Raw genomic sequence first — 24,229 nt, 5'->3', positions numbered from 1 at the left:
CGATTTAAAGGCACCACTACACTTAGCAAAAATTCTTAGTTTTGCTTAATAATAGCACACACTTGGCAAGATAAGTTTGAGAGTCTGTGCTGCAAATAATATTCTAACGTCTTATTAATAGCGTAGACGATTGCGTGCTCGGCATAACAAAGTGAGTCACTCTTATGGTTCCCAGCTACTAATTGCTATTGCTTAAGCCTCCAAATTTCGTCCATGGTCAGCTGAGTGTAAAACTTCCATAAAAACTATAATTTCCAAGGCCAATCCCCCGTTGCCCGGGACTCCGCTACCGCTAGTGACATTTCGTGTGGCCGTCGGTATCTAGTGTGCTAGGGACCAACTTGTTGATGTTCAGAAGTTCTGGCAGGTCAGAGACGGTTGTCGGTTGTGCGCACTTTTTCCAAAGTTCTCGGTGTAAATTCTCATTAGTATCGGAAAGAAAACAGGAAAACTGCAGAAAATGAGCGGCCCAAAGTTGATCACGTTGACCGAAGTGAAGGAACACAACAAACCGGACGATCTGTGGTGCATTATCAACGGGAAAGTCTATGACCTTTCCAAATTCCGACACGAGGTGAGTGAACCCCCTTCATCCCGCGTGGTTTACCTACAACTAATCAATATACTTTAATTGTTAGCACCCGGGGGGATCGGAAGTCCTTGAAGATGTCGCTGGAAAGGATGCCACCACGGAATTCATCGAGGTCGGACACAGCAAGGAGGCGGAGTAAGTGGTATTTGATGTCTTTTATCTTGTGTGATTGTTCAGCGAGATAACTCTATCGCGAATCTTTGTCTGTTTTGCTTACAAACATTACCTACAGTACTTGGAGATGTCGCTCACGTCCGGCATGCTCTTATGTGGATGGGATCTTCCAGACAAGTGGCCACAGTGCATGATGCAACTTTCGACTCTGTTGAGATAATTAAATTATGCGACTGATTACTTCAACGTTGCTTAGAATACGACGTAACTTTAGTGACTGATTCGAAATCACTTTGTATTCAGCTGGTTAATGTTCCAAATTAGTGACATAGTGAAGCGAATGGACTTCCCTCCTTCCTTCCAATACAAAAGTTTCAGAAGCAAAATGTATTTCGGTGTAGGCCCACTTTTAAGTGTTGAGACCCATTTTCTCGAGCTCCTTTGGTTTCATATTTGGTTTTTTACGGAATTAAGATAATCTGGTTACTATAAAATGCTAAGTGATGGGGAAAGTATCAACCCTGCCATTTATTTCCTTTCTGGAATACCCACAATTTGTTTATGTGCGGTCGTTATCGTTTTCTGATAATGTGTTTTTGCCTTCCTAGGAGGTAATGGAAAGCAAATATTTACATTTTCTACGTGATATAAATTTAGAGGACTTCCCATAGGTTTTAAGAGCTTGTATTGGTTCACTACAACTCAGTGAGCGCCTATGACGAGTGAAATACGCTTTCCATTCGATAGTTATTTTTAGACTCCAAAATTCTCATGTTCCGGGACGTTCAACGTAGGTGGGCTAGTGCTTTGAATAATATAAAAACATTTTTTAGCAATAAAACCTCCTGAACTGCAGAAGTTGGCCGATTAATATGGAAAGTAGAAAAAATGGGGGCTTTTGCTTAAAAGGGGGCTAGGAAGCTTTTATTGAAAAAATGAATTGATTTGGGGCCAATCATTGAATGTAGACAAAAAAATAACAAATACTCATTCATTCCATGTTATTTATAGAAAATTTATAGCTTCGGACGAGAAATTCAATAATTAAAACGAATATTTGAGAAAAAATAAAGTTCACTTGAGTTTGTTCAAAGGGTAGTATGGGCGAAACGTGGATTGGTACCCACGATGGAGCATACCCACCTCCACGTGGTGACCACTGGGAGCTCTTTCTTAACGAAAAGCTGCAGACAGAGAAGGATGAAGGCGAGTCTTCATCACCTAAAAACGGGATAAATTGTACCAACCGATCCTCCAGGTTGGGGATTGGGTAGGGCTGACAACCCTACACGGGAAACCGAATTTATGAAGCCACAACAGGATCCTCGGAGCCCACAACGACGAAGCCGACAACGACAAAGGAATAACGATTTGCGCATTTTCTCATGGAACGTGCTGCCAAGCAGCTAGTCCATATCCTGTTCCAATATAGGGCTGATGTAACAGCGTTACAGGAGATGCGTTGGACAGCGACTGGTGTCCTGAAGAAGAGTCGCTACACCATATATTATAGCAGCCATCCAGTAAACCATGTGCTCGGAGTAGGTCTGTTAGTCAGCCAAAAAGTGAAACCTGTTGTTATCGGTTTTGAAAACATAAGCGAACGGCTATACACTCTGCGCTTGCGAGGCAAATTTAGAAATATAAGCCTCATAAACGTTCACACCCCTACAGAGGAGACTGCAGTCGGAGGAGGATACCTTCTACGAGGCAGTAGAACGAAACCACGAAGCCTGTCCCAGATATGATATCAAAATCATATTTGAGGATTTTAACAGCCAAGTAGGAATGGACCCCGTATTCAGGCGATACGTTGGCTCCCATAGCTTACATAGGGATACCAATGATAACGGACTGCGCATTACTCAGCTAGCAGTATCGCACGAAATAGTTGTTGGAAGTACCTGGTTTGCGCGGGAAGCCAGGGGGCCAATATAGACTCGGATCACTATCTCGTTGGCATGGTGCTCCGAGCTCGAATAACAACACCACCCAGAATACACTCTGACAATCAGGTGAGAGTTAACACTGAAGTTATCCACAACAACCCTCCGCAACACCTATAAGAGGGAAATGGATGCCGCAATATCCTGGAGATGAAGCATCAACCAATGATCTTCACGACCACCTGAAGAACATTATCATAAATACGGCCACAAGCATGCTTGGCCCCAGCCGCAAAAAGAGTCGGAACGGCTGTTTTGTCGATGAATGTAAGCTGTAAGCTGCATACCGAGTAATGTTGCATTCTCAAAGGACGCAGGCACGCGCAGAGACTTATCACCAACTCCGGCGACCGGAGAAGGGACTTTATAGACGGAAAAAGGAAGGTCTGTGAACTCGAAAAGTATAGGACCCAACCGCACCAGGCGCGCAAGTTTTACCAACAAGTCAGCAGGATGAATCCTTAAACACCTCGATGTTCATACTACCGAGACAAAGAGGGAAATCTGATTTCCGACAGACTGGGCATATTGAAGCGATGACTATTTTGATGAACTACTGAACAACCAGAACATCGGCGAGTTGGAGGTCCCACTAACTGAAGACGACGGACAAAACTGCCACCACTAAGTGCAGAAGAAACAGTCCGTGGAATTGATCGGCTTAAAAATCATAAGTCGCCAGGAGCCGATGGTATTACAGCCAAATTTGTTAAATATGGAGGCGACCAATTACACCAAGTGGTTCATCAACTTGTGCTCAAGGTGTGGGGCAGCGAATCAATGCCTGACGACTGACAACGAGGCATTATCTGTCGCATACATAAAAAGGGAGATATCACACAGTGCAGCAATTATAGAGGTATCACGTTATTGAGGCCGGATAGCCCCATATGCTCAGAACATCATTGGCCGATACCAAAGAGGCGCAGTTGCACCATCTTTTCATCGACTTTAAAGCCGCCTATGATAGCATAGCCAGGGTAAAACTGTACCGGCCATGAGAGAATTCGATATCCCGACGAAATTGATGAGACTCACTAGGCTGACCCTGACCAATGTGCGAGGCCAGATAAAAGCAGCAGCATCATTCTCAAGACTATTCGATATCAACAACGGGATACGACAAGGAGATGCCCTATCATGCGTCCTCTTTAACCTGGCCCTCGAGAAAGTGATCCGTGATGCTGAGGAAAATGCAAGGAGTACGATCCTCTTTAAGTCCACCCAACTGCTGGCCTATGCTGACGACATCGACTGCCTTCATCCAGATCTAACAGGCGGCGCGAGATCTTGGATTGCACATCAATGAAGGCAAGACAAAATATATGGTGGCAACGTCACCACCAGAAACCAACCAACCAACAACATCAAACCGCACTGGTCAAACGGGAAGAATAAAGTTAGAAGTCTACAACTTTGAGACCGTTGATAATTCCTCCTGTCGGGTCGAAAATCCCAAACGATAACAGCTACGACGATGAAATCCGCGCACGGTTGTTGGCACCCAACAGAGCCTATTTTAGCTTACAAAAAGTGTTTCGCTCGACACCATAGGGTCAAAGCTCTTACTGTACAAGACAATGATCTTACCAGTCCTTATGTATTCCTCGGGGACTTGAGTTCTTAGCCAGAAAAATTGCGAACTCTTGGCCACGTTCGAGAGAAGAATCCTCTGAAGAATTTTTGGCCCCCTACATGAGGATGAACAATTCCGTAGCCTACATAACGACGAAATCGATGAGCGATACCATGATCGCCTGGTTGTGGATAAAATCCGGCTCAATATGTTACGGTGGGCGGGTCACTTGATCTGTATGGATGAGAATGATCCCACCCGAAAATCCTGCCTGAGATGGAGCGGTGGCGTAGGTCAGGAAGCCGGGCAGCTTTTAGGGATATCGAATTGGTAGACCTCGGCGCAAAACCGGAATGTCTGGAGTTCGTTATTAAAGCAAGCCTAGATTGGATACCGGTTGTTGCATCGTTGATGATGATGATGAGTTTGAAAAGTAAATGGAAGAACATGAAAAGAAAAAGTAAACTCTTACCTTATTTGCTGCAGTCTTTTTCAGGCCTTGTCTTCTTTCAACATTTGACTCGGGCAGTGACGACATCCGCCAATTTTGTTCTACATCTAAGAGCGTTTCAATGTCTTTTCATTTGCTTTTTCGCCTGTACTTCCGTCAATCGCATAATCCATAGGCTCGCGAACTACGCAATATTCTGCCTAGGATCTTCCTTTCGAAGGGTGCCAATATTTTTGTTGCTGCTTTCCCTACCATACCATATCCTAGATTCAGAACTGTAGGCAAAAAAATTCGGTCCTAGGGTAAAAATTATACGGAAAAAACAGCTCTGTGCAGACCCTTACTAATTCCTTTTTTCATTGAATTTTTTCCGCGCTTCCGAGAAAACCATGAGCCCGAGAGAAATTTCTCTCTTTCCGCTCACCTTTTCATCAGACCTACCAGGTGGGCTGAAAAGTTCGTAGACTAACATAGAAAAAAAATATATTTTTTAATATAATTTTATTTTATTATTCAATATGGTTGCCTTCGATAACACAACGAATTTTTCCACATTTTGTCTTTGTCTTTAGCCTCAAAATAGACCTTAGTTTCGGCAATTACCTATTTAACGACGCTAAGTATCCTTCTAGCAGGCATTCTCGAGCTCTGAAAACAGGAAAAAGTCACTGGGGATCAGAACTGGAGAATACGGTGGATTCGGAAGCAATTCAAAGCTCAATTCATGCGATTTTGCCATCGTTTTCATTGATTTTTGACACGTTTTATTATCTTGATGAAAAATCACTTTCTTTTTCTTCAAATACTGCAGTTTTTTTCACGATTTAATCCTTCAAACGTTCCAATAACGCTATGTAATAGTCGCTGTGGATGATTTCCCCTATCTCAAGATAGTCGATAAATATAATACATAGTAAAGCCATAAGTTCTGTCAGTCAAACAAATCTTTATTTCTCACGAAGTAATAAACCAACAATTAGAAAAAGGAAACATAGAGCTTTCAAACGAAAAAAAAAATATTCAAAATGGCCGTCGCTAGCAGCTATAGAGGCCCGAAGTCTGTGAGGCCATGCATCGATCGCTTCGAGCACGGTATGAAGCGGCATTTCTCGAGCTGCACGCGCGATTCCAACTCTCCAAATCGGTGTAAGTTTGTTCGCAGACAGTCTCTTCTAACTTAGCCCAAAGGATGTAGTCCAGAGGATTCAAATTTGGGCTGCCTGAGGGCCACTCAGCCGCGGTTATGAAGTTAGGAAAATGCACCGCTAACCACTGCTGAATTATCCTGGCTTTGTGAGCGGGGGCCAAGTCCTGCTGGAAGCACCACGGGTTTCCAGCGAATAGAGATTCACTCAATGGCTCCACTACATCCTCTAACATCTTTTCGTACACACTCGCATTGGTTTTGACGCCGGCCTCCCAGAAATGAATATTAGTTATTCCATGTTATGAGACGCTCCACCATACCATGACAGAAGTCGGATGGTGACGACGTTGGACTCGTGGAGCATTTTCTTTGGCTTCATAACAATTGTGAGCATATACTCGATCATTTTGTCGGTTGAATCTTCCCTCAATGGTAAACATTTTTTCATCAGCAAATAGAATTTTGCGATATTTCTTACCGGGAAATCGCTGCAGAAGAGCAGCACACCGAGTTCGCCGCATTTCCTTTAATTTTGGGGTTAACATATGACTAACGCGCCGCCGGTACGCACCGAGACCGACATCTTCTCGTAAAATACGAGTTAAAACACTCATTCCCGCCGACATTCGTTTCTGCTTGCGGAGAGGATTGCGTCCAACAGGCTTACGCACAGAAAGTGGGGTATGGTTAGGTACTCTCCGTGCGCAGTGTTGCCAGTTTCGGCGGCCTAACATTTCTCGCTATATGCATCGACTGACATCTTCTCGTAAAATACGAGTTAAAACACTCATTCCCGCCGACATTCGTTTCTGCTTGCGGAGAGGATTGCGTCCAACAGGCTTACGCACAGAAAGTGGGGTATGGTTAGGTACTCTCCGTGCGCAGTGTTGCCAGTTTCGGCGGCCTAACATTTCTCGCTATATGCATCGACTGACAGAACTTATGGCTATACTATGTACAATGCACATTCCAAAATACTGATGGCATAGCCTTTTCAGTTCAGTTCAGGAGTCGGTTCACCACGTGCAGTCCACTCAGATGACGATCGTGGTGGGGCCATGTTTCGTCTATTGTCATATATCGACACATATTTCATATTTTATTAGTTTCAAACACTGCTCAGAATCGTCCACTCGTTTTTAGTCAATTGTGTGCTATCGCGGCACCCACTTTGAATAGAGCATTCTTATAGCCAAACATTCATGCACGATATGTCCAACACGTTCCTTTGATATCTTTACAGCCTCAGCTATTTCGATAAACTTCACCTTGCGGTCACCCAAAGTTATTTTGTGGACTCTTAAGGTTTTGTGTTTACACAAAACACGGTGTTTGTGTGTCACACCCGATTTACTCGAAAACGCCTAAACCAATTGTCACGAAATTTGTTAAGAATGTGTGGTTTGTAAATCCCTTTACATATAACCAGTGGCGTCATTTTGTGTGGAGTTTAAGGGAATCTCGGCTCCTCATACATGTGAAAGGGGGATGTAAAATTTTGTTTCACCAAATATGGTCATATGGGGTACCAAATGAAAGGGCTGGATTAGTACTTTTCGAAAATGACCTTATTCCCAGGATTGGGTGAAACATAGAGGAATGAGTACTCAAAAAGTGTGCCCCAAAAAGGGAAGCAGGTCTATCCAACCAACAAAAATTGAAAAAAAAATCACACAACAATACCACAACAAAGTGAGCTCATGTGATGGGGGGTCGCAAAGAAATACTTTGCTTAAGTTTGTTAGTCATTTGTATATCAATATCAATTACTCTAGACAGGCATATATGTGCATTTAGGTATATATACCTGCTAATGAAGGGGTAGTGCTTAATTCAGATAGATATATTTGTAAATTAAACCAACGGTATTCAATATTTGTACTATATATGTACATATGTATGCTTTTATGTTTGAAGTAAATCGGAAAGCGGAAGCGGTATTCTGGTATTCCGACTTCTTTAAATTTTCTATGTACAAACTCGAATACGAATACCACATTATACGCTCCATACCTCCGTAACAGTCACCATGCATTTATCGTATCGCACGGTATGAAACTTATGTTAATGAAGCCAAACAAGTAAACCGATTTGAGTTTTCTCAAAACTAACTTTTTGAAGATCAAACTTTTTGGTGACATGCTGTTTGGCGAAGAGTTTAATTTTTTTGTGTTCTCCGACGATGGAAAAGTAAAAGCGTACAGAAAGCCTAACATGAAACTGGAAGTGAAAAATCTGAAAAGCACGGTAAAGTGGGAAGTGTTATGGCGGAGCGGATCGGGGTGTGGAAGGGAATATAGATGCGAATATGTACATCGATATTTTAAAAAAATCTGCATGCCAGCATAGAGAAATTGGATATTTGTCAAGCATTTAAGATATGCCAAAACAGTGACCCGAAACATAAACCGTGAAAGTCACGGATATAGTAGTGTTCAATTGTCCAAAGCTATTTAAAATCTCTCCACAATCCCCGGACTGGAATGTTAATGAGAATCTGCGGGGTTATGTCGACGATAAGCTTCGCGAAGGTCTCATTTCGAGCAAAGATACTTGATGGAACGTCTTCTCGAATAATGGACAAAATTCCGGTCGACTATGTCCATGTCATCTGGTCGAATCCACGGCATTAGCCAGTGACGGATGCACATGACGCTAAAAGTCTCTCGGAGTATTAACTAGTAATTTTTCTGAATTTTTACTTTCATTATTATGATTTTTTAGCCCTGTCCAGATTTCAATTCTGCCTACGGAAATAGAATTTTTTGCCTTCAGCAAGAATTTTATCTGATCTGTTTCCTTAATTTTGGCTACATTGTATCCAACAGACTGTATGTTACCTTCTTGTAGAAAAACAAAACACATACAACCTATTTTACCCCCTTTCTGAGCAGATGTATTTCGTACGACAGGGAGTGGATTTTAATTTTGCTCACTGTGTATGTGGAGGCAAAAAATTTAGTTTGAATGTCCGTCGGAACAATCGTCGAGTTGGATTTTTGGGCAAACAAATTAGTTTTAGTCTTAGTCTGGAGCTTATGCCAAAAATTATCACAAACTATTCTTCGACATTTTCTCGCCGGTTGTGAGATCAAAAGCATAAGAAAGGTGCCATAGCCTACGGTAGAAATGAATCCTGATTTCTGCACTAAATATCTTAACACATTTAGATTTATCAAATTTTGAAAGCCGCACTCTTTCCTCAAAGTGTATGGATTTCCATTGCTATTTTTTTCTTTTGTTCAGAAAGGATAAGACGTATATTGTTTTTATGTACTTTCTCATTCATAGGCAAAAGTGAATGAACATTTGAAATTTCTCAGAAAATTTGTTCTTATTGCACACGTTCCTTTCTTAAGCGCTCAAACGCTTGATAACTGTCTAATTAATTCATAAAATTTTAATTTTTATCATTTTTTTAGGAATCAAATGCAATCATATCTTGTTGGAAATTTCAGTGCAGAGGAAAAGCGAGACTCAAAGTAAGTAATTAGAGGTTTAAATTGTTTTTTTTTGTGTGCTGCACTTACCTGTTACTTGCAAGCTTATCTTAGGAAACCCTGCATCAATGTTAATCCGCCTTTGTGACAATTCTATAATCAATTTCCTTTTTTGTCTTTTTGCTTGATGAATATGATTGGTATGATCTATGAATATAGGTTTGAAGCGATATGCCCCTAATAATTATAAATTGAAGAACTTTATCAATTGAAAATAGATGCTTCGTATAAAAGTATTCACATATTTAAAGAAATGCCTAATGATTTATTAAAATTAAATTATCACTATATAAAGACTCAAGTGCAATAAATGTTCCATGGAGATGTACACTTGAGAGCAAAAAAATCGCATAGTGTCTTTGTTTTAACTTCAGATTTAAATATTTGTTTTATTGTATTTGCCCTGAAAATATGTCGCATGTATTTTTAAAGTGTACTGTCAAGAGGTTTATAAAAGGGTATTTTTTCCGATATACGGCTACCATTTGCATATTAGTCTTCAGCCTGTATATTCCTGTATAGATTCCCTTGTCAGTAGAAACCAGAGAATGGATACAGCATGCCATCTAGTTGCTCAAACTATAGCACTTGTTGTTGTTGAAGTTGTTCGACATTTGAATTTAAGTCGTTACTCCGTTCGGCGTGTCTACCAGAGGTATCAACAGACTGGAGGCTACACAAGACGTGGAAAACGTACTACATCTCAACGGAATGCTCGTTATGTTGCCACCATTTCATTGAAAAATCGGCATCTGAATGCAGCTCAACTGGCACAAAGCTTACAAAAATTTCAGGGGTCAAAAACAACCGTTGGATAGTAAGAAGACATCTAGCTGAAGGGAGGTTGGTAGCCCACAAGCCTGCAGATAATCTAAATCGACAGAAGCTCGCCGCCAAGCTCATCTACAGTTCGTTCGAGAACATGCGAATTTGACGACCGAGCAATGGGCTGTAGTCTTATTCTCACACGAATGCAGAATATGACAGCACGACTACACCGAAGATTTTCAGAGCGATTTACCTCATTCAGCATCTCAGGGTAGGTATTTTTTGGTGGCAGATCCTATATCTTCTGGCGACACATATCATTAGAGGCGAAAAAGGGCGCAACAACCGGTATCCGGTCCAAGCCTGCCTTAATAAGGAACTCCAGACATCCCGGTTTTGCGTTTCCCGAGGTCTACCAATTCGATATCTCTAAAAGCTGTCTGGCGTCCTGACCTACGCCATTGCCCCATCTCAGGCAGGATTTGCCTCGTCTTCTCTTTCTACCATAGATATTGCCCTTATAGGCTTTCCCGGCTGGATCATCCTCACCCATACGAATTAAGTGACTCGCCCACCGTAACCTATTGAGCCGGATTTTATCCACAACCTGACGGTCATGGTATCGTTCACAGATTTCGTCGTTATGTGGGTTACGGAATCGTCCTTCTTCATGTAGGTGACCAAAAATTCTTCGGAGGATTCTTCTCTCGAACACGGCCGAGAGTTCGCAATTCTTCTTGCTAAGAACCCAATTCTCCGAGGAATACATGAGGACTGGCAAGATCATTGCCTTGTACAGTAAGAGCTTTGGCCCTATGGTGAACAGCTTTTGTAAGCTGAAATAGGCTCTGTTGGCTGCCAACAACCGTGCGCGGATTTCATCCTCGTAGCTGTCATCGGTTGTGATTTTCGACCCTAGATAGGAGAAATTATCAACGGTCTCAAAGTTGTAATCTCCTATCTTTATTCATCAACAAAAACTTGTTTTCATGGATAGTAACGCAAAATCGCACACCATTACTATCGTACGCCCATATTTGGAGGAAGCGAATGTACCGGTAATTCCATGTCCAGCTCAAAGTTCAGACCTTAATCCAATTAAGTAAAAAAATAAGAAAAAACCGTTTAAAATAGGCATGTGCGATTTTTTTTTTGCTCCGAGTGCATTTGCTTATCTTACAATCTGTTTGATCGAACAGTAGGGCAAAATATAGTTTCATTTACAATTACGCAACTACTACGCAATGTTGGGATGCTTCCATTGAAAAGGTGCTAAAAAGGTAAAAAGAAGATGTTCATTAACTTCCTGCTGTTCATATGAGCCCATTTTAAATGATGATAGCGTCATACGTGCAACGAATTCACATAAAATACAAAACTTTAATCCTCTATAACTTTGTTAAGAATAGTTGGATTTCCTTGAAACTTCTAAAAATTATACCTCATATTATCCCATATACCAACGCCAAAGGATGAACTTAAGGGGGTTTTCGGGTAAATTTCTAAAATATGGTAATGTAGCATTATTAACTTTATTCGAGCAGCTATCGGAACCGAATCTATTTTGAGGCCTAGATTTCGTGTAGTTGCACCACGACATTTTTTTTCTTGATTTTTCGGTTGAATAGGTTCTGAAAAACAGACCTATTTCATTTTTTGGGGCTCATATTCTGAGCCATCACTGCCCTATATTTTACTCAGTATTAGAAACAAGATCAGTTAAGGAAGGTACTAGTCGATCCTTTTCATTTGCATTTTTGAATCCCCCTTTACCCTTTTATAGGAAGGTCCCCGCCCCTTAGACTCAACATAAAATGGCACCATTTCCCATATGTAAAGGGATTCTCAGACCACACTTCATCAAATTTCGTGGCATTAGATTTCCGAGTAAATCGATTTTAATAAATATGTTAATAAAATTTGTTTCACGCAAACGCTTAAAACTGCATTTTAACCGCCTCTATTTGGCGCAAGTTTCATCTACCATATGAGGTTATTCTTATTAAAAGAAACGAAATTTCACTTCGAGCAATAACTTTATTATGCGCCTCTCATTAAATAAATAAATTTATAATTTTGCAAAATGCTTATTGGTGTCATGTAGATGTGGGTGCGGATGTAACCCGCGTAGCACTATAGACAATTTCTATAACACAGTATTCCATCAAAGCTTGTTCATTTTGCATGTTTCATTGTTGCTAATCGTCTATTAGAAGGAGTTCCAGTTGTTGAATCGTTGTTCCCACCCCTTTGGAATGAACAGGCGACATCATTGATTCCATTTCCTACTCAATTCCATTCATTACAACCTTTTCGATTTTTTCTTCCCTCGTTTGAACTGTGATTAAACATGATTTGCAATTTGGAAAACATTGCAGTTAGGCCTCCTTTTCTCAGCACAAAGCCTAACATCCTCATTTAACTGCCAATGAATTGATGCAATTGCATCTTATTTTGTCTATCAATAGAAATTTGGATTTCTGCTCATCGAAGCTGTTTGGACTTTATCGACAACATTTCAGGAATTCTTTATGATTATTAGATTGGATCTTCTCAATGTTCCTTATAATTGACCCGTCTCATGCTTTCGTAAACCTAACGCTGCAAACAAGTTTTGCTACGGGCATGGAAGACAAGTTGCCATTGAGTAGTAACGCAAAGCTATTACTGTTAGTCAGGGGACAGGGGAGTGCTTGCTGATCAAAACATTAGCGTTTTGGCCATCATCCTTTGCGTGACCACGAACATTTTGTGATGTCATTAGATATTTTCGATATAGTCGGAATTCGATAATCTTCTGAATAACTTTCACTCAATACATTTGGTATATGTTTGCATTGCCAGTCAGGGGTTGGAGTGAGGGAAGGAGGTTGTTGTCTTTTGACGATGTATACCTTTCATTTATTTTTTTCTACCTAGTTGAGCTGAGGATTCAGGCTCTCAGCTACTAACCCAATAAACTCGTAATTACAAACCATTTGATTTTCGCTTTATGTTGCATTGCGTTACATTTTTTCTGGTCTCGCTTGCCATCTATTAGTGAAGGTTCGTTCCATGTAATGTCTTGCAAAAAATTAGACGTCTAATATCTTTGAAGAAATTGTAAAGTATTGTAATAAAACGATCCCTGAAATCGCACCACATCTCTCGAATAATTAACTGGGGTAATCCAATAATTAAGGAAAATTAAATTTCAAGTAAATATCTTTGTCATTGTAGAATGGAATGTTAGTAATGAAATTCAGTTGTTTATGTATGATGTTTTGTGCTCTTTTGTAAGAGGTGGTTTTTCTGCAGCTTACGGTACTTGAGATGCTTTGCTTGTGCGAAAATATTTTGAACATTTTTAGTCCTAGTATCAATGCTGATCTTGCTCGTAGTTTATAACACCCCAAAGGTTTTTTCCTTACTGTCTTATCTTTATCTGTTTGAAATTCAACTTTTTTAATTACTCGATATTTATACGGTAAAACTCCAGTTCTCAATTTCCAGATATTGCCACACTTTCTGGGGATCCTTTTATTGAAAAACATGAGATATGCTATCGTTATTGCCCGTGGCATATATGTCTAGTTTACTAGTTTCTACGATGTTTGGTTGAAAATTTGACGTCTTCGAGTTTTTATTTAAAAATCGTTAATTTTTACTTTTTGCTACACATTCTTCCTGATCACGTTCATCACCTGTATCACCTGTAAATTAAGTGAAGGTCCGCCGCAAGAAGACTATACGTACACAGGAAATTCAACTCCCAGCACATTCTTAGAAGTTTTATCGAGATGAAAAAGTCTTGCGCTTGTTCAACCGCACCGGGAGTTGCGTGAGGCAAATTCTGTGCATAAGGTCTGCTGTATGATGCAGTGCATTGCTGTGCGCCCACGTGGTTTCTGTCATAACGATAGATTTTGCACAGCTGGTTATGGCTTCCCACATCCCAGCGGCAGACAGAGCTTCCTTAAAAATTCATGTTGGATTAATAGTAATGATCTTAATGATGTCACTAAGCGAATGATGCTTCAATTCCTCTATAGGAAATTTGGCTGAAGCAAACACACGCAACATTCTCAGCAATAGATCCATGTTTGCTCTCCTAAGAAGTGAGGAGAATATAAGTAGAAGCAACCAAGATCAGTGTTTCGGAGGCATCTGTTTCCTGCTAGGATAAGATGAAGAAGCACACACAAGAAAGCCAGCGATGCAGCATCGACACACCAATACCACTTGCCCACCTCCTCCCTACCCGAAAGGTGCACAATGAGGTTCTGTGCCCCTCTGCCACTGAAGTTGCTCCTCCTGTGTATAATATTCTTGGTCCTTGGGCTCCATATACGCAAAGATGCGGTTTAATCTTTAAAAACTTTATTCTAGATTTTGCTCTCTCACTGTGCCACAATTCGGAAAGCTGGACGTTTCAGGTATGCAAGATTTTGTATATATGTTATCGGAGGGGGAGAGGGGGGGTTTCCACGTACGGTTATTCGGATATAGCAAAAGAATATTGTATTTCCAAACTCTTGTTTATAAATTCCTAAAATATTGTAACATACTATTATTAACGTTATTTGAGCAGATAACAGAATGGAGTGTAGAAGTAGATATGCTCTGACGGTCTTGAACAAGAGATCTGTTATATATATTTGTTATTTGTTATACCTTCATTTTGTGTTTCAGTTATCTCACTTTCCAGTTGGTATGAAATGCTCAGCTTGTTCTGAAAAGTATTAATTGAGCCCTTTCATTTAGTACTCCACATGACCTTGTTTGAATTAAAAAAATTGCACCTTCCTTTCACATGTAGGGAAGCCCTCCCTCAAACTCAATGTGAAATCATGCTAGTCATTGCATGTAAAAGGATTCACAAACCACAAATTCTCACCAAATTTCGTGATAATAGGTTCAGCCATTTTCGAGGAAATCTGTGGTGACAGATAGACAGACATTGATTTTAATCAGGTTTTATATTACGCCTGACTAGCGTAGGCAGTTGGGATGTTCACTAACCTGGACCGGAATCTTGTAATCGAGATCATGTCAGGAAACACATACCGGTTCCGCGTCTGCTACCACTTGCCAGAGGAGTACGCGTCGTTTCAACGCGAACGTTTCGACGAAACTCATTTCAATGCCGAACGTTTCGACGCAGGAACAGCTTTCGATGGAAGGATATTTCGCCTATATTTGTAGAATAGGCAATACAATGTGTTCCTGTCATTTTTCATAGAATTCTTTAAAAAAAATTTTGAAATTTTATTAAGTTGAATTTATAATGATTTATTCAGTCACCTGAGGCAGATTTAAGTTTTATGTTTAGTTTTATACGATATGTCAGTGACTCAACGAATATGTTTCTTCGATCTTTATTCTTTATTATTTTTTTTTTTCCTTGATAATCGTTTAGTACAATGCTTCACCTTTCCACATCTATATATGATTATATGATGTATATATATGAATCTGTTCATAGCTTTTCAGCCCCCAACATTATACTGATGAAAAAACTGGCAAAGTGAAAAGTATAAGTAACAACATTCTTGAACCCAGATAAGAGATGCAATTTTAAAAAAATTGTTATTGAAAAATTATTATCTGGCGTCGAAAAGTATAGCGTCGGAAAATGTTTGCAATGAAAGGTGCCGTGTCGTAATGAGCGGCGTCGAAACGATCTACTCCCACCGACCTACAGCACGGAGCCGCTTAGGCCCAGAATGTAGTTTATATCACCAGAATTCTCCAAGTTGAAAAAAGCAAGCATTATTAGGCTGCGAAGAAGAATTCATAAAAATCGTTTTAGACTTGTTAGCGATTCTTTAACATGTTCAATGACTTCACGATGTCAAACGTTTTTGGAAGTGCTAGTTAATGCAGAACTCAATGGATGTAATGTTTGCTTTGAAATACTTTTAGACTAAGAAGCAAGTTAAATTTTGAATTTAATGCCTGGCGAAACTACGAAAATATAATTCACTACTAGTTAATCCGCTTCGCAACGGATGCCTGCCTGAATGCCTTTGAATATCCAAAGTAGCTAAGAAAAACATTCCTTTTCGATAAAGTAGCTCGACTTACCTTTGTTCAAAGAGCTATCAGAACAGTGCATTTCTTGTTCAATCAATTTCAGTTCTTCGTCAAGGGTGTCACTCTAACCGAACTTCAAAGGTAATTTTATGCTTAGCTAGCTTGTAGTGCTTCTTATATACATAATTAGGGGCAAACTGCCGAACTCATTATTTTTCGGTGTTGCGTTAAACTCGTTTCATATATTCAATTCATATTTTTATCCCCAATGATATTCCTGCATTTGTTTTGTTTTTTATCTCGAATCGAGTAAAGGTAAATTATGCGATATATAAGAGTTACCTAGGAAGTGAATTCGGAGCTTCATGCATTCAGCGGAATGCTGACTCCTTTTATCGTCGCTCTTAGCGTTAGTTGTAAAAAGAAACAGTTTGCGACTGCACTTTGTGTGTATGACGTGGAGGAGAGGCAAAGCCCCTGAGCACTCAGACCTTAGTGGTCCATTATACTCGATTCCCCAATCTAACGAAATATCCCGGATTCGTTTATTTATCGCAGAATTTTTGCTAGTGGATGTGATGCTACCTACTGCAGTTAGAGCGCATCAGCACCAAAAATAAGATATCTGATTCGTCCATAGGCGGGACGGGTCATATAGAAAATGTTCCGTGGATCCCGCTTCTTCATTACAGGATGGATACGTATTATCTTGGAGAATCCCTATTTTGAACATATGTTCAGGTAGTGAATTGTGATCAATCAGAATGTCCACAACACTTCTCCAAGTTTTCGTGCTTTTCGACAGAATAAACTTTGCAGTGCGTTTGTTTGGTTCTGGCAGGAAAAGTTTGGGGAATATTGAACGTTCTTTTGCTAAAGCATCCGAGATTTAATTCCCCTCTGTAGCACAGTGACCAGATACGCAGAGTTGTTCCACCGTATTGAATTAACCATAGATTCACTAGATATAGAACTCAATTGATTTTTACATTTCTGAGCGATTTTTTAAGTGATCAAAGGAATGTTCAACATCCTCAATACGGCCTGACTATCGCTATGATGCGTCTACCCTTCAACTGCTCATCAATTACTGCGATTAAAATCGCATACACTTCAGCCTAAAAGACCATTGCATATCGTCCTAGAGGAAAAGCCCAGTAGACTCCTGCTCCAGAAAACCCTTTCAACCGTTTTCAGTTCTCCCCATAGCGCTTTTCACGTCGCTTGTTTCCCCATAAATCAAATGAGCTCTCATTGTAGTGCTCTAGATGAATAAATCCAAGGGCTGCAACTGCAATCCTCGAAGTCATTTTAAGTGCTGCTCTACCCTGTTTCAGTATCGCAGGATAGATGCCATTCATGTCAAATGCTTCGAAGTGTTCAAAGGACAGTATACTAGCTCTCGCTTTTTCATTGCGAACCACCGCTCTCGCCGCGTCGGATGGTGTACTTCCAAGTGAGTTTGTACAGATAGACACTTGAAAGTTCCATCCGGATTTCTAAGAGAGTTCGATTTGGCCGACTCATACTTTTTCAGGACTTATTCGAAGATATTCTAAGATGACCGTAAGTACTGAGAACAAAATTGTGTCATCGTGGTTGCCTCTAAAAATGTTGACGTCAGGACACAGGCTATGAGTCTTGAGGATTTTTCATTGAAGGAGATCCTAACCCTTTTACTGATCTAATCTCACAGATTTTTTTAAAACGAACTCATGATCCCTGTAACAGAAGTAAAACTTTGTCAGCCTTGCTGCCAATAGATCCTGCGTGCTGCAGGTTAATTTGACTATCCTTGTTGTTTATAAACATAGGTGTAGTCCAATTTTAAAACCGCAGCTAACTAAAGCTAACTGAAGAGTCTACTGCATCCAGTGTGGATCCTGCTTGTCCCCACCTTCCGCTGAAAGGACCGCTTTCTTGCGTCCGATGTTACACTTGGAGCACTCATCAAAGGCAATGTATTCATTCCAAAGAAGCTTCGATTTCTTTCGCTGTGCCTTCCACTGTCGTCGATTGGGAGTCTTCCCAGGTTCGCGGTATCCATGCTGCATGAATCCGTTTCCACATACCAGTATTAGGCCAGTTGCGTTCACATCACCAACTTCACTTTCTTCCGCTGTTCCTGGCAGGGGCAGAAGAGAAGGTTGTAACAGGCGAAATTTAGCATGTAGTCTCCTTTCCTTAACAGCCCTTTAGCCGACGCTTCCTCTCCCGCTTTCTAGACAAATTAGACAACGGTGTCACCGGCAGGCCGGCCGTATTCAGGTTTCCAGTTCCTCTCAATAAGGAAGTTGCTGTACTCTCCTTTCCAACTGATCGCGCTGTAGTCACTGTTATATAGTTACAATCCATTGCTTCCATCCTCATGTGTTTTGGACAGCTTAGTGTTGCGGTGAACTGCTACAAGAGTGCTGAAAGGCGGTATTTTCTGGATAATTGAGGTAGTACATTGAAGTGTCGGTGCACAGATGTACCATTCATCAGTGTTTTTTACAATCTTTCACACGTTTTTAGCTATCTTAGTTATTTTATAGTACATTTTTATGCTGCTTAAAATGGAATGTTGAGCACAGCAGATCTGAACAAATATTTGCGGATATTGATAGGGCGAATTTGCAGCATTGCTTCACAAATTAGAGTGATTACTTATTCAACCCCCGTTGTTTAATTCAAAAAATTGCTATTCAGGAAAAGTATCTAAAAACTCCTTTTTCAGCCAGAGCAAATCTCGAAAACCTGTGGGCCAAGCACGTTGAATACTCAAGAAACCTGTATTACTGGTCTGATACGCAGTAATGTATGTCCAGAAAATTTGAATGATCAAGAATTTAACTAAACAAAATGGTATTTATGTTAATTGTTTGGGTCTCAAAATTATCTGTCAAAAGAAAAGGCCAAAATATGTCTCGATAAGAATCCCGTCACGTAAATTAAAGTTTGCTCAAATAAATTTACATTTCTTTTAGGTGTGGAAACTTAAAATTAGTTCCAAGGCAGGCCGGACGAGGGGAGGTGGAAAGGGGAGGATTCCCCCAGGACTTTCCTCGGTGGCCCGAAATAGAAACTTGAATGCAAAAAAAAGATAATATGGGGATTCGCATAATTCTCACCCCAGAGACCTATAATCACCTGAAGTCCCGTTTTCCGCATTATTTTCACCCCGGGCTCAAGTTTTTCTCTCTAGGGCTCTGTTCCAGAGACAAGTGAAGTACTATGGAGAAGGAAAACTTGTAATATGACCACGTAATATAAGAACCATGAGACCGCACGATCGTAACAAAAATATTTAGGATGTATGACTTTTAAACGCCAGGTCATACAAGGTATTCTTAGCTTACCTGGGCAATGAAAGGTGTAGGTACTCCCTCTCTATCTATTGTTAGAATCACCAATACTACAAGGATCAACGGGTAAATGTTGCTTATCTCTCGTGTAAAGAGGCATCCAAACTATGCAATAATTGCGTCTACTATTGTCTACTATATTTTGAGATCTCTCATCTCCCACGGCTATTTATTACTTCAGTTCCATGGTGTTACAAAAAACTGTTCATTTAAATTTTAAGAAATAAATGGAGTCCGTCATATTATAACTGTTTTTATTGAAACGCAGTTTTTTTAAAAAAAGGAAATTATGTTTATACCTTTCCCTATTCAGTAATAAGAGCACCAGATGCTAAATATATAAGTTAAATTTCCCAATGCAGTAAAAAAATAGTTCACACCAATCATATTCTCATAAAGCTTTGCTCCTTACTTATTTTGAAAGTAGATATTTTAGACATTTTTTCGATAACTTTTCATCTTTTATCAAAATGTAAATTCACAGGTCCCGGGCATGCTTGATAATGTAGACAAGATAAAGTAATACTGCCTTACTGTTATGCGTTATGTTTCGTACTATTCCAGTGCTTGTCGGTTTCTTTTTATCGAATAATTTTTGTTATGTAATATTAAATCATAGCTCAAAGCGTAGAATCTAAGTCCTCGGGAGTAGCCAAAAGTATTTTAAACGCATCAATTTAATGTCATGCTGCATTTTGTCGATTAGGTTCGTCTCTCAACTTTTCTTTATTTTAAGAAAATATCTAATAAAGTCTTTTGCTGCTTTTCAAAATAACATGTTTCATTGAACTCATCCATTAACATTTGAAGGAGACTAAAGCCAATAATGCCTTTCTCTACGTCGCTTATTATTTAGGTGTTACATCATCCATTTCGTTGGTGCAGTTCTTGCAGGTATTGGAATTGCCTTCCTTATAAAAAGATTTGCAAAATGCAAGTAAGAGAATATTCTCCAGTTATACGCCTAAAGTTTTTCCGTAGCAGCTGTAAGTATACAGTTACGTAGAAAGTTGTGGTAGTGGGAACAATTTTGTACGCGAAGATATTATAAAGTTCATTTCATAAAATAAAGCGATTGTTTTCCAAAGGAAACTATTTTGTTTTTTCATATAAGCATCGGGAAAGATATCATATTCAAATCTTGGATATAGTAGATGTGAAAGACTCAGCCAAAATAAAATATTTGTAAATAATTTTTCGAGATTTTTCTTTTTTTTTTGTTTGGCCGTTTTTCTGTTTACAGCACTCAATTTACTCGAGAATGGCTGACAATATATATGACTTGTGGATCACTTTCAGTGCACCGACAGAGGAGACCTCACGCATTTGAAAAGGGCATGTATTAGATATTAGAAATTTGCTGAAAATCGTACCATTCTTAACAAAGTTATAGTAGATCAAATGTCCAGAAAGTCCAAATCTTACTGGCGGCAGAGGTATTTATATCGTGACTGGATATCAGATACTAGTCAACTCAGTCGTGAATGAGTACCTGAGTCGAATTTTCTATGCTTGCAATTGATGAACTTTTGTCTATTTATTACATTTCTGGTGTTTTTTTGTTAGTTCATTTCTAAGGGCTTTCCGCTATGCAAATAGCAAAGAACGGCAGCTATGATATGCTTGTAGGTTATTCTGAAATTCGAAAACAGCTACGAAGCACCGTCCCATGATTCCAGAGATGAAAACATATATGGATGAAGTTATGTGCAAAATGCCTCTAAATAGAGATATCGTTGCTCAAAGCACTCAAAGGGCGAAATGAAAGAATAATTAAAGCATGACAAGAATTGTTGACGCTTTGGAAAAAGTTAAACTTGCCAAATTTCTGTAAAAGTTCGCAAGCTAATAAAATCATTTGGAACTCACAGGAAGCAAGGGAGCGAACAGTTTGTACAAAATTTAAAAAATCTTTTTGGTATTAGAGAAGTGAGCGGAAATTGGTTATGTAAGGAAGACAAAGAGCTTCACTGGAAACAAGTTGATTCAAGAAGTCGTGTAGGTTGCATGACTGAAAACCAAAAGGCAAAAGGGATATTTCAAAAGGGGCAAGGAATTCAGGCCACTTAGCAGGCCAAGAACAAAACTTTACAAATGATAGTATTGGAGAAGATAATAGCAGTACTAATTACGCTGATACAGAAAAGTATACTCCAACAAAATTAAAGTATAATCCTACAAAGACGGCATCTCATTTGGTTCTCGGAGACGGTTATAGCGAATGACACCAAATTTGGTAGAAAGGTGGGAACTGTGAACGCTCACGCATACAGTGAGTTACATCCTTTTACGTCGAATTTAAGGGGGGTCCCCATACATTGAAAAGGGGGGTGCACATTTTTTTTCATCAAATATACTCATGTGGGGTATCAAATTAAGATCTCGGTTAGTACTTTTCAAAGCCGTCTTAGTTTTGACATTTGTTGGAAAGGTGGGGAGTGCGGGGGGTTGAAAATGATCATTCCTTCAAGGGGGCCATTCTCAGAAACTACCCAACCGAAATATCTGAAAAAAATCAGGAGGCTGCCACTATATGGTGCCTGGGCTCCGAAATACCTTCCATACTGATATCTTAAGTTTCAACCTTTCTACCAAATTTGGTGCCAATCGCTATAACCGTCTCCGAGAAAAATGCGTGTGACGGACAGACAGACAGTAAACCGATTTTAATAAGGTTTGTGTTTTGACGCCAAATTTCTTCTCGAATGCCAGTTTTTTCGTCTTTTGGTGGATATTTAACTCACGCTTCCATGCCCATTACATTCACTACTCAATAAAGACTTGAAGTTCCCGATAAAGGACCCCACTTTCCTCAAAGAAGATATCGTAGGGGAAAATGTCAGAGGATAAAACACTCAGGAAGGGGATAGTTAGCCCCAGGAATATGTATTTTTATCAATTTTACATAATTATTAGCCAACAAAGGAAACTATCTTCCAAATCAATCATTTACTTAAATATTTATTATGTGCTTCCAACCATACTTCGGATGCTTCAAATACATTTCAAATCTTAAAACTAGTAAGTTATTTATTATACATAATTCCATGCCAATGGAAATTATATGTTTTAGCATTAATTATATTTATTTTTTATTCCTTGATTAAAATTTCACCACAGCACAGCATTTATTAGATTTCAAAACAAAGTCTACGGCGTCGATCGTTAAGTGGGCTTGTCTAAATCCAAATTGTCGCTCCAATAGTCCATCCTTATATTCTATGGGAAGAAGTCTATTGTAGATGGCCCTTTCGAACATCTTTCTTACCATGTCGATAAAACAAACCTGGCGATATGATGATGGATGTGCTGGTTGCCTATTAGGCCACTCGAGAAAAAACTAGCTTTTGCCTTTTGCATAGAGCGGAGAAAATTGCTTCTACATGTTAATAAAGCAGTCGGGTCTGGTCGAGTTTAGGAGCTCCATTGGGAACAGCATCCAAAACGGGAGCGTTGTTATCACTGATTCTCCGGCAAATCTGCGCAAGTTCTTTCTAAGTTACCGCAGGTATGGTGTACACCTCCAATACTTATTTATGTTTTTTGCGCTCCCGCTCCGCAGAATATGCGAGTAGGTCACTTGTAGTGTTCCTCCTCTCATCTTATTCATAACCACCCTATACGCTGTGCCTCAGGAGCTTTGGTCTGCCTCTGCGCAAAGTTCCTTGAAGCATTCTCGCTTGCAGGTGCGTATAGCCTACTTAAGGTTACATCGAAGGTTTGCATATATTCTGCTTCTCGCTGAAGATTGATCTTCTTCTAGATCGTTGTTAAATCCTTCTAGCCCGAAAACATGCAGCCTGCAATTCTGCGATCTCCGCATTCCATCAATAGTTTGACCGCCTTTTTGGGAGGACTCGCCGCCTCGGCATAGCAACCTCGCATGCTGAAGCTGCACCACCGGGATTATGGTCTCCCAATAGCATCTCTTTGAATGCATCCGTCTTTTCTCAGAAACGACTGTGCCGATTAGCACGAAATTTGATGTGAAGATGGGAGCTGTGATCCGCCATACATGCGATGAATTACATCGTTATACGTGCAACTTAAGAGAGGTGTGCAGCATTTTTTTTCACCGACTATGTAGGATATCAAATGAAGGGTCTCTATTGGTACTTTTCGAATCAGATATTAATTTTGACATTGGCTGCAAATGAGGATGGGTGGGAGTTGGGAGTCTGAAAGGAGCAATTACATCAAGGACCCATTCTAAGAAACTATCCGACTGAAAAATCTGAAAAAAATGATGGTCGTCCCAGCATATGGTATCTAGTCCTCAAAATACTTTCCGTGACGATATCTGCTCAAATAAAGTTAGTATGTTGTTATATTTTGAAATTTTTTTTGTGGCTTCGTAAAAGGTTGTTTTCCGTGTAGGGTTGTCAGCCCTACCCAACTCCCAACCTGGAGGACCAGATGGTACAGATTAACCCGTTTTTAGGCGCGCCTTCATCCATCCTCGTCAGTAGCTTTTCGTTAAGAAAGAGCTCCCAGCGGTCATCACGTGAAGGTGGAGATAGGGTTTGATAGTAGAGCTTGGTTGGTGTCGATTCAGCAGGCGTTTCCCAGGTTTTATCATCCATCGTGGGTACAATTCATCTGCTTAAAAATCATAAGTCGCCAGGGGCCGATGGAATTACAGCCGAATTGGTTAAATATGAAAGCGACCAATTACACCAAGCGGTTCATCAACTTATGTTCAGGGTGTGGGACAGCGAATCAGGGGGGGAGGGAGCTATCACACAGTGCAGCAATTAAAGAGGTATCACGTTG

At 40.0% G+C, this 24,229-nt stretch overlaps 1 protein-coding gene across 2 annotated transcripts; it reads left to right on the top strand.

The window, feature by feature from the left end:
* The first annotated feature begins 122 nt into the window (after window positions 1–122).
* LOC119653902 (cytochrome b5-like) lies at window positions 123–20,548 on the top strand. 2 transcript variants are annotated; one of them, XM_038059038.1, is made up of 4 exons: window positions 123–574; window positions 639–727; window positions 9,249–9,308; window positions 20,313–20,548. In XM_038059038.1, the coding sequence occupies exons 1-4, from the start codon at window positions 461–463 to the stop codon at window positions 20,395–20,397; spliced, it is 348 nt and encodes a 115-aa protein (XP_037914966.1). In that variant the 5' UTR covers window positions 123–460; the 3' UTR covers window positions 20,398–20,548. The 2 variants fall into 2 exon arrangements, with proteins under 2 accessions (XP_037914966.1, XP_037914967.1); XM_038059039.1 differs by lacking the exon at window positions 20,313–20,548 and adding an exon at window positions 19,941–20,231.
* The last annotated feature ends 3,681 nt before the right edge of the window (window positions 20,549–24,229 follow it).

Source organism: Hermetia illucens, chromosome 4 (genome assembly GCF_905115235.1).
Source record: "Hermetia illucens chromosome 4, iHerIll2.2.curated.20191125, whole genome shotgun sequence".
In the NCBI taxonomy this organism is placed as follows: domain Eukaryota; kingdom Metazoa; phylum Arthropoda; class Insecta; order Diptera; family Stratiomyidae; genus Hermetia; species Hermetia illucens.
This window is presented reverse-complemented; position numbering and strand designations above follow the sequence as displayed.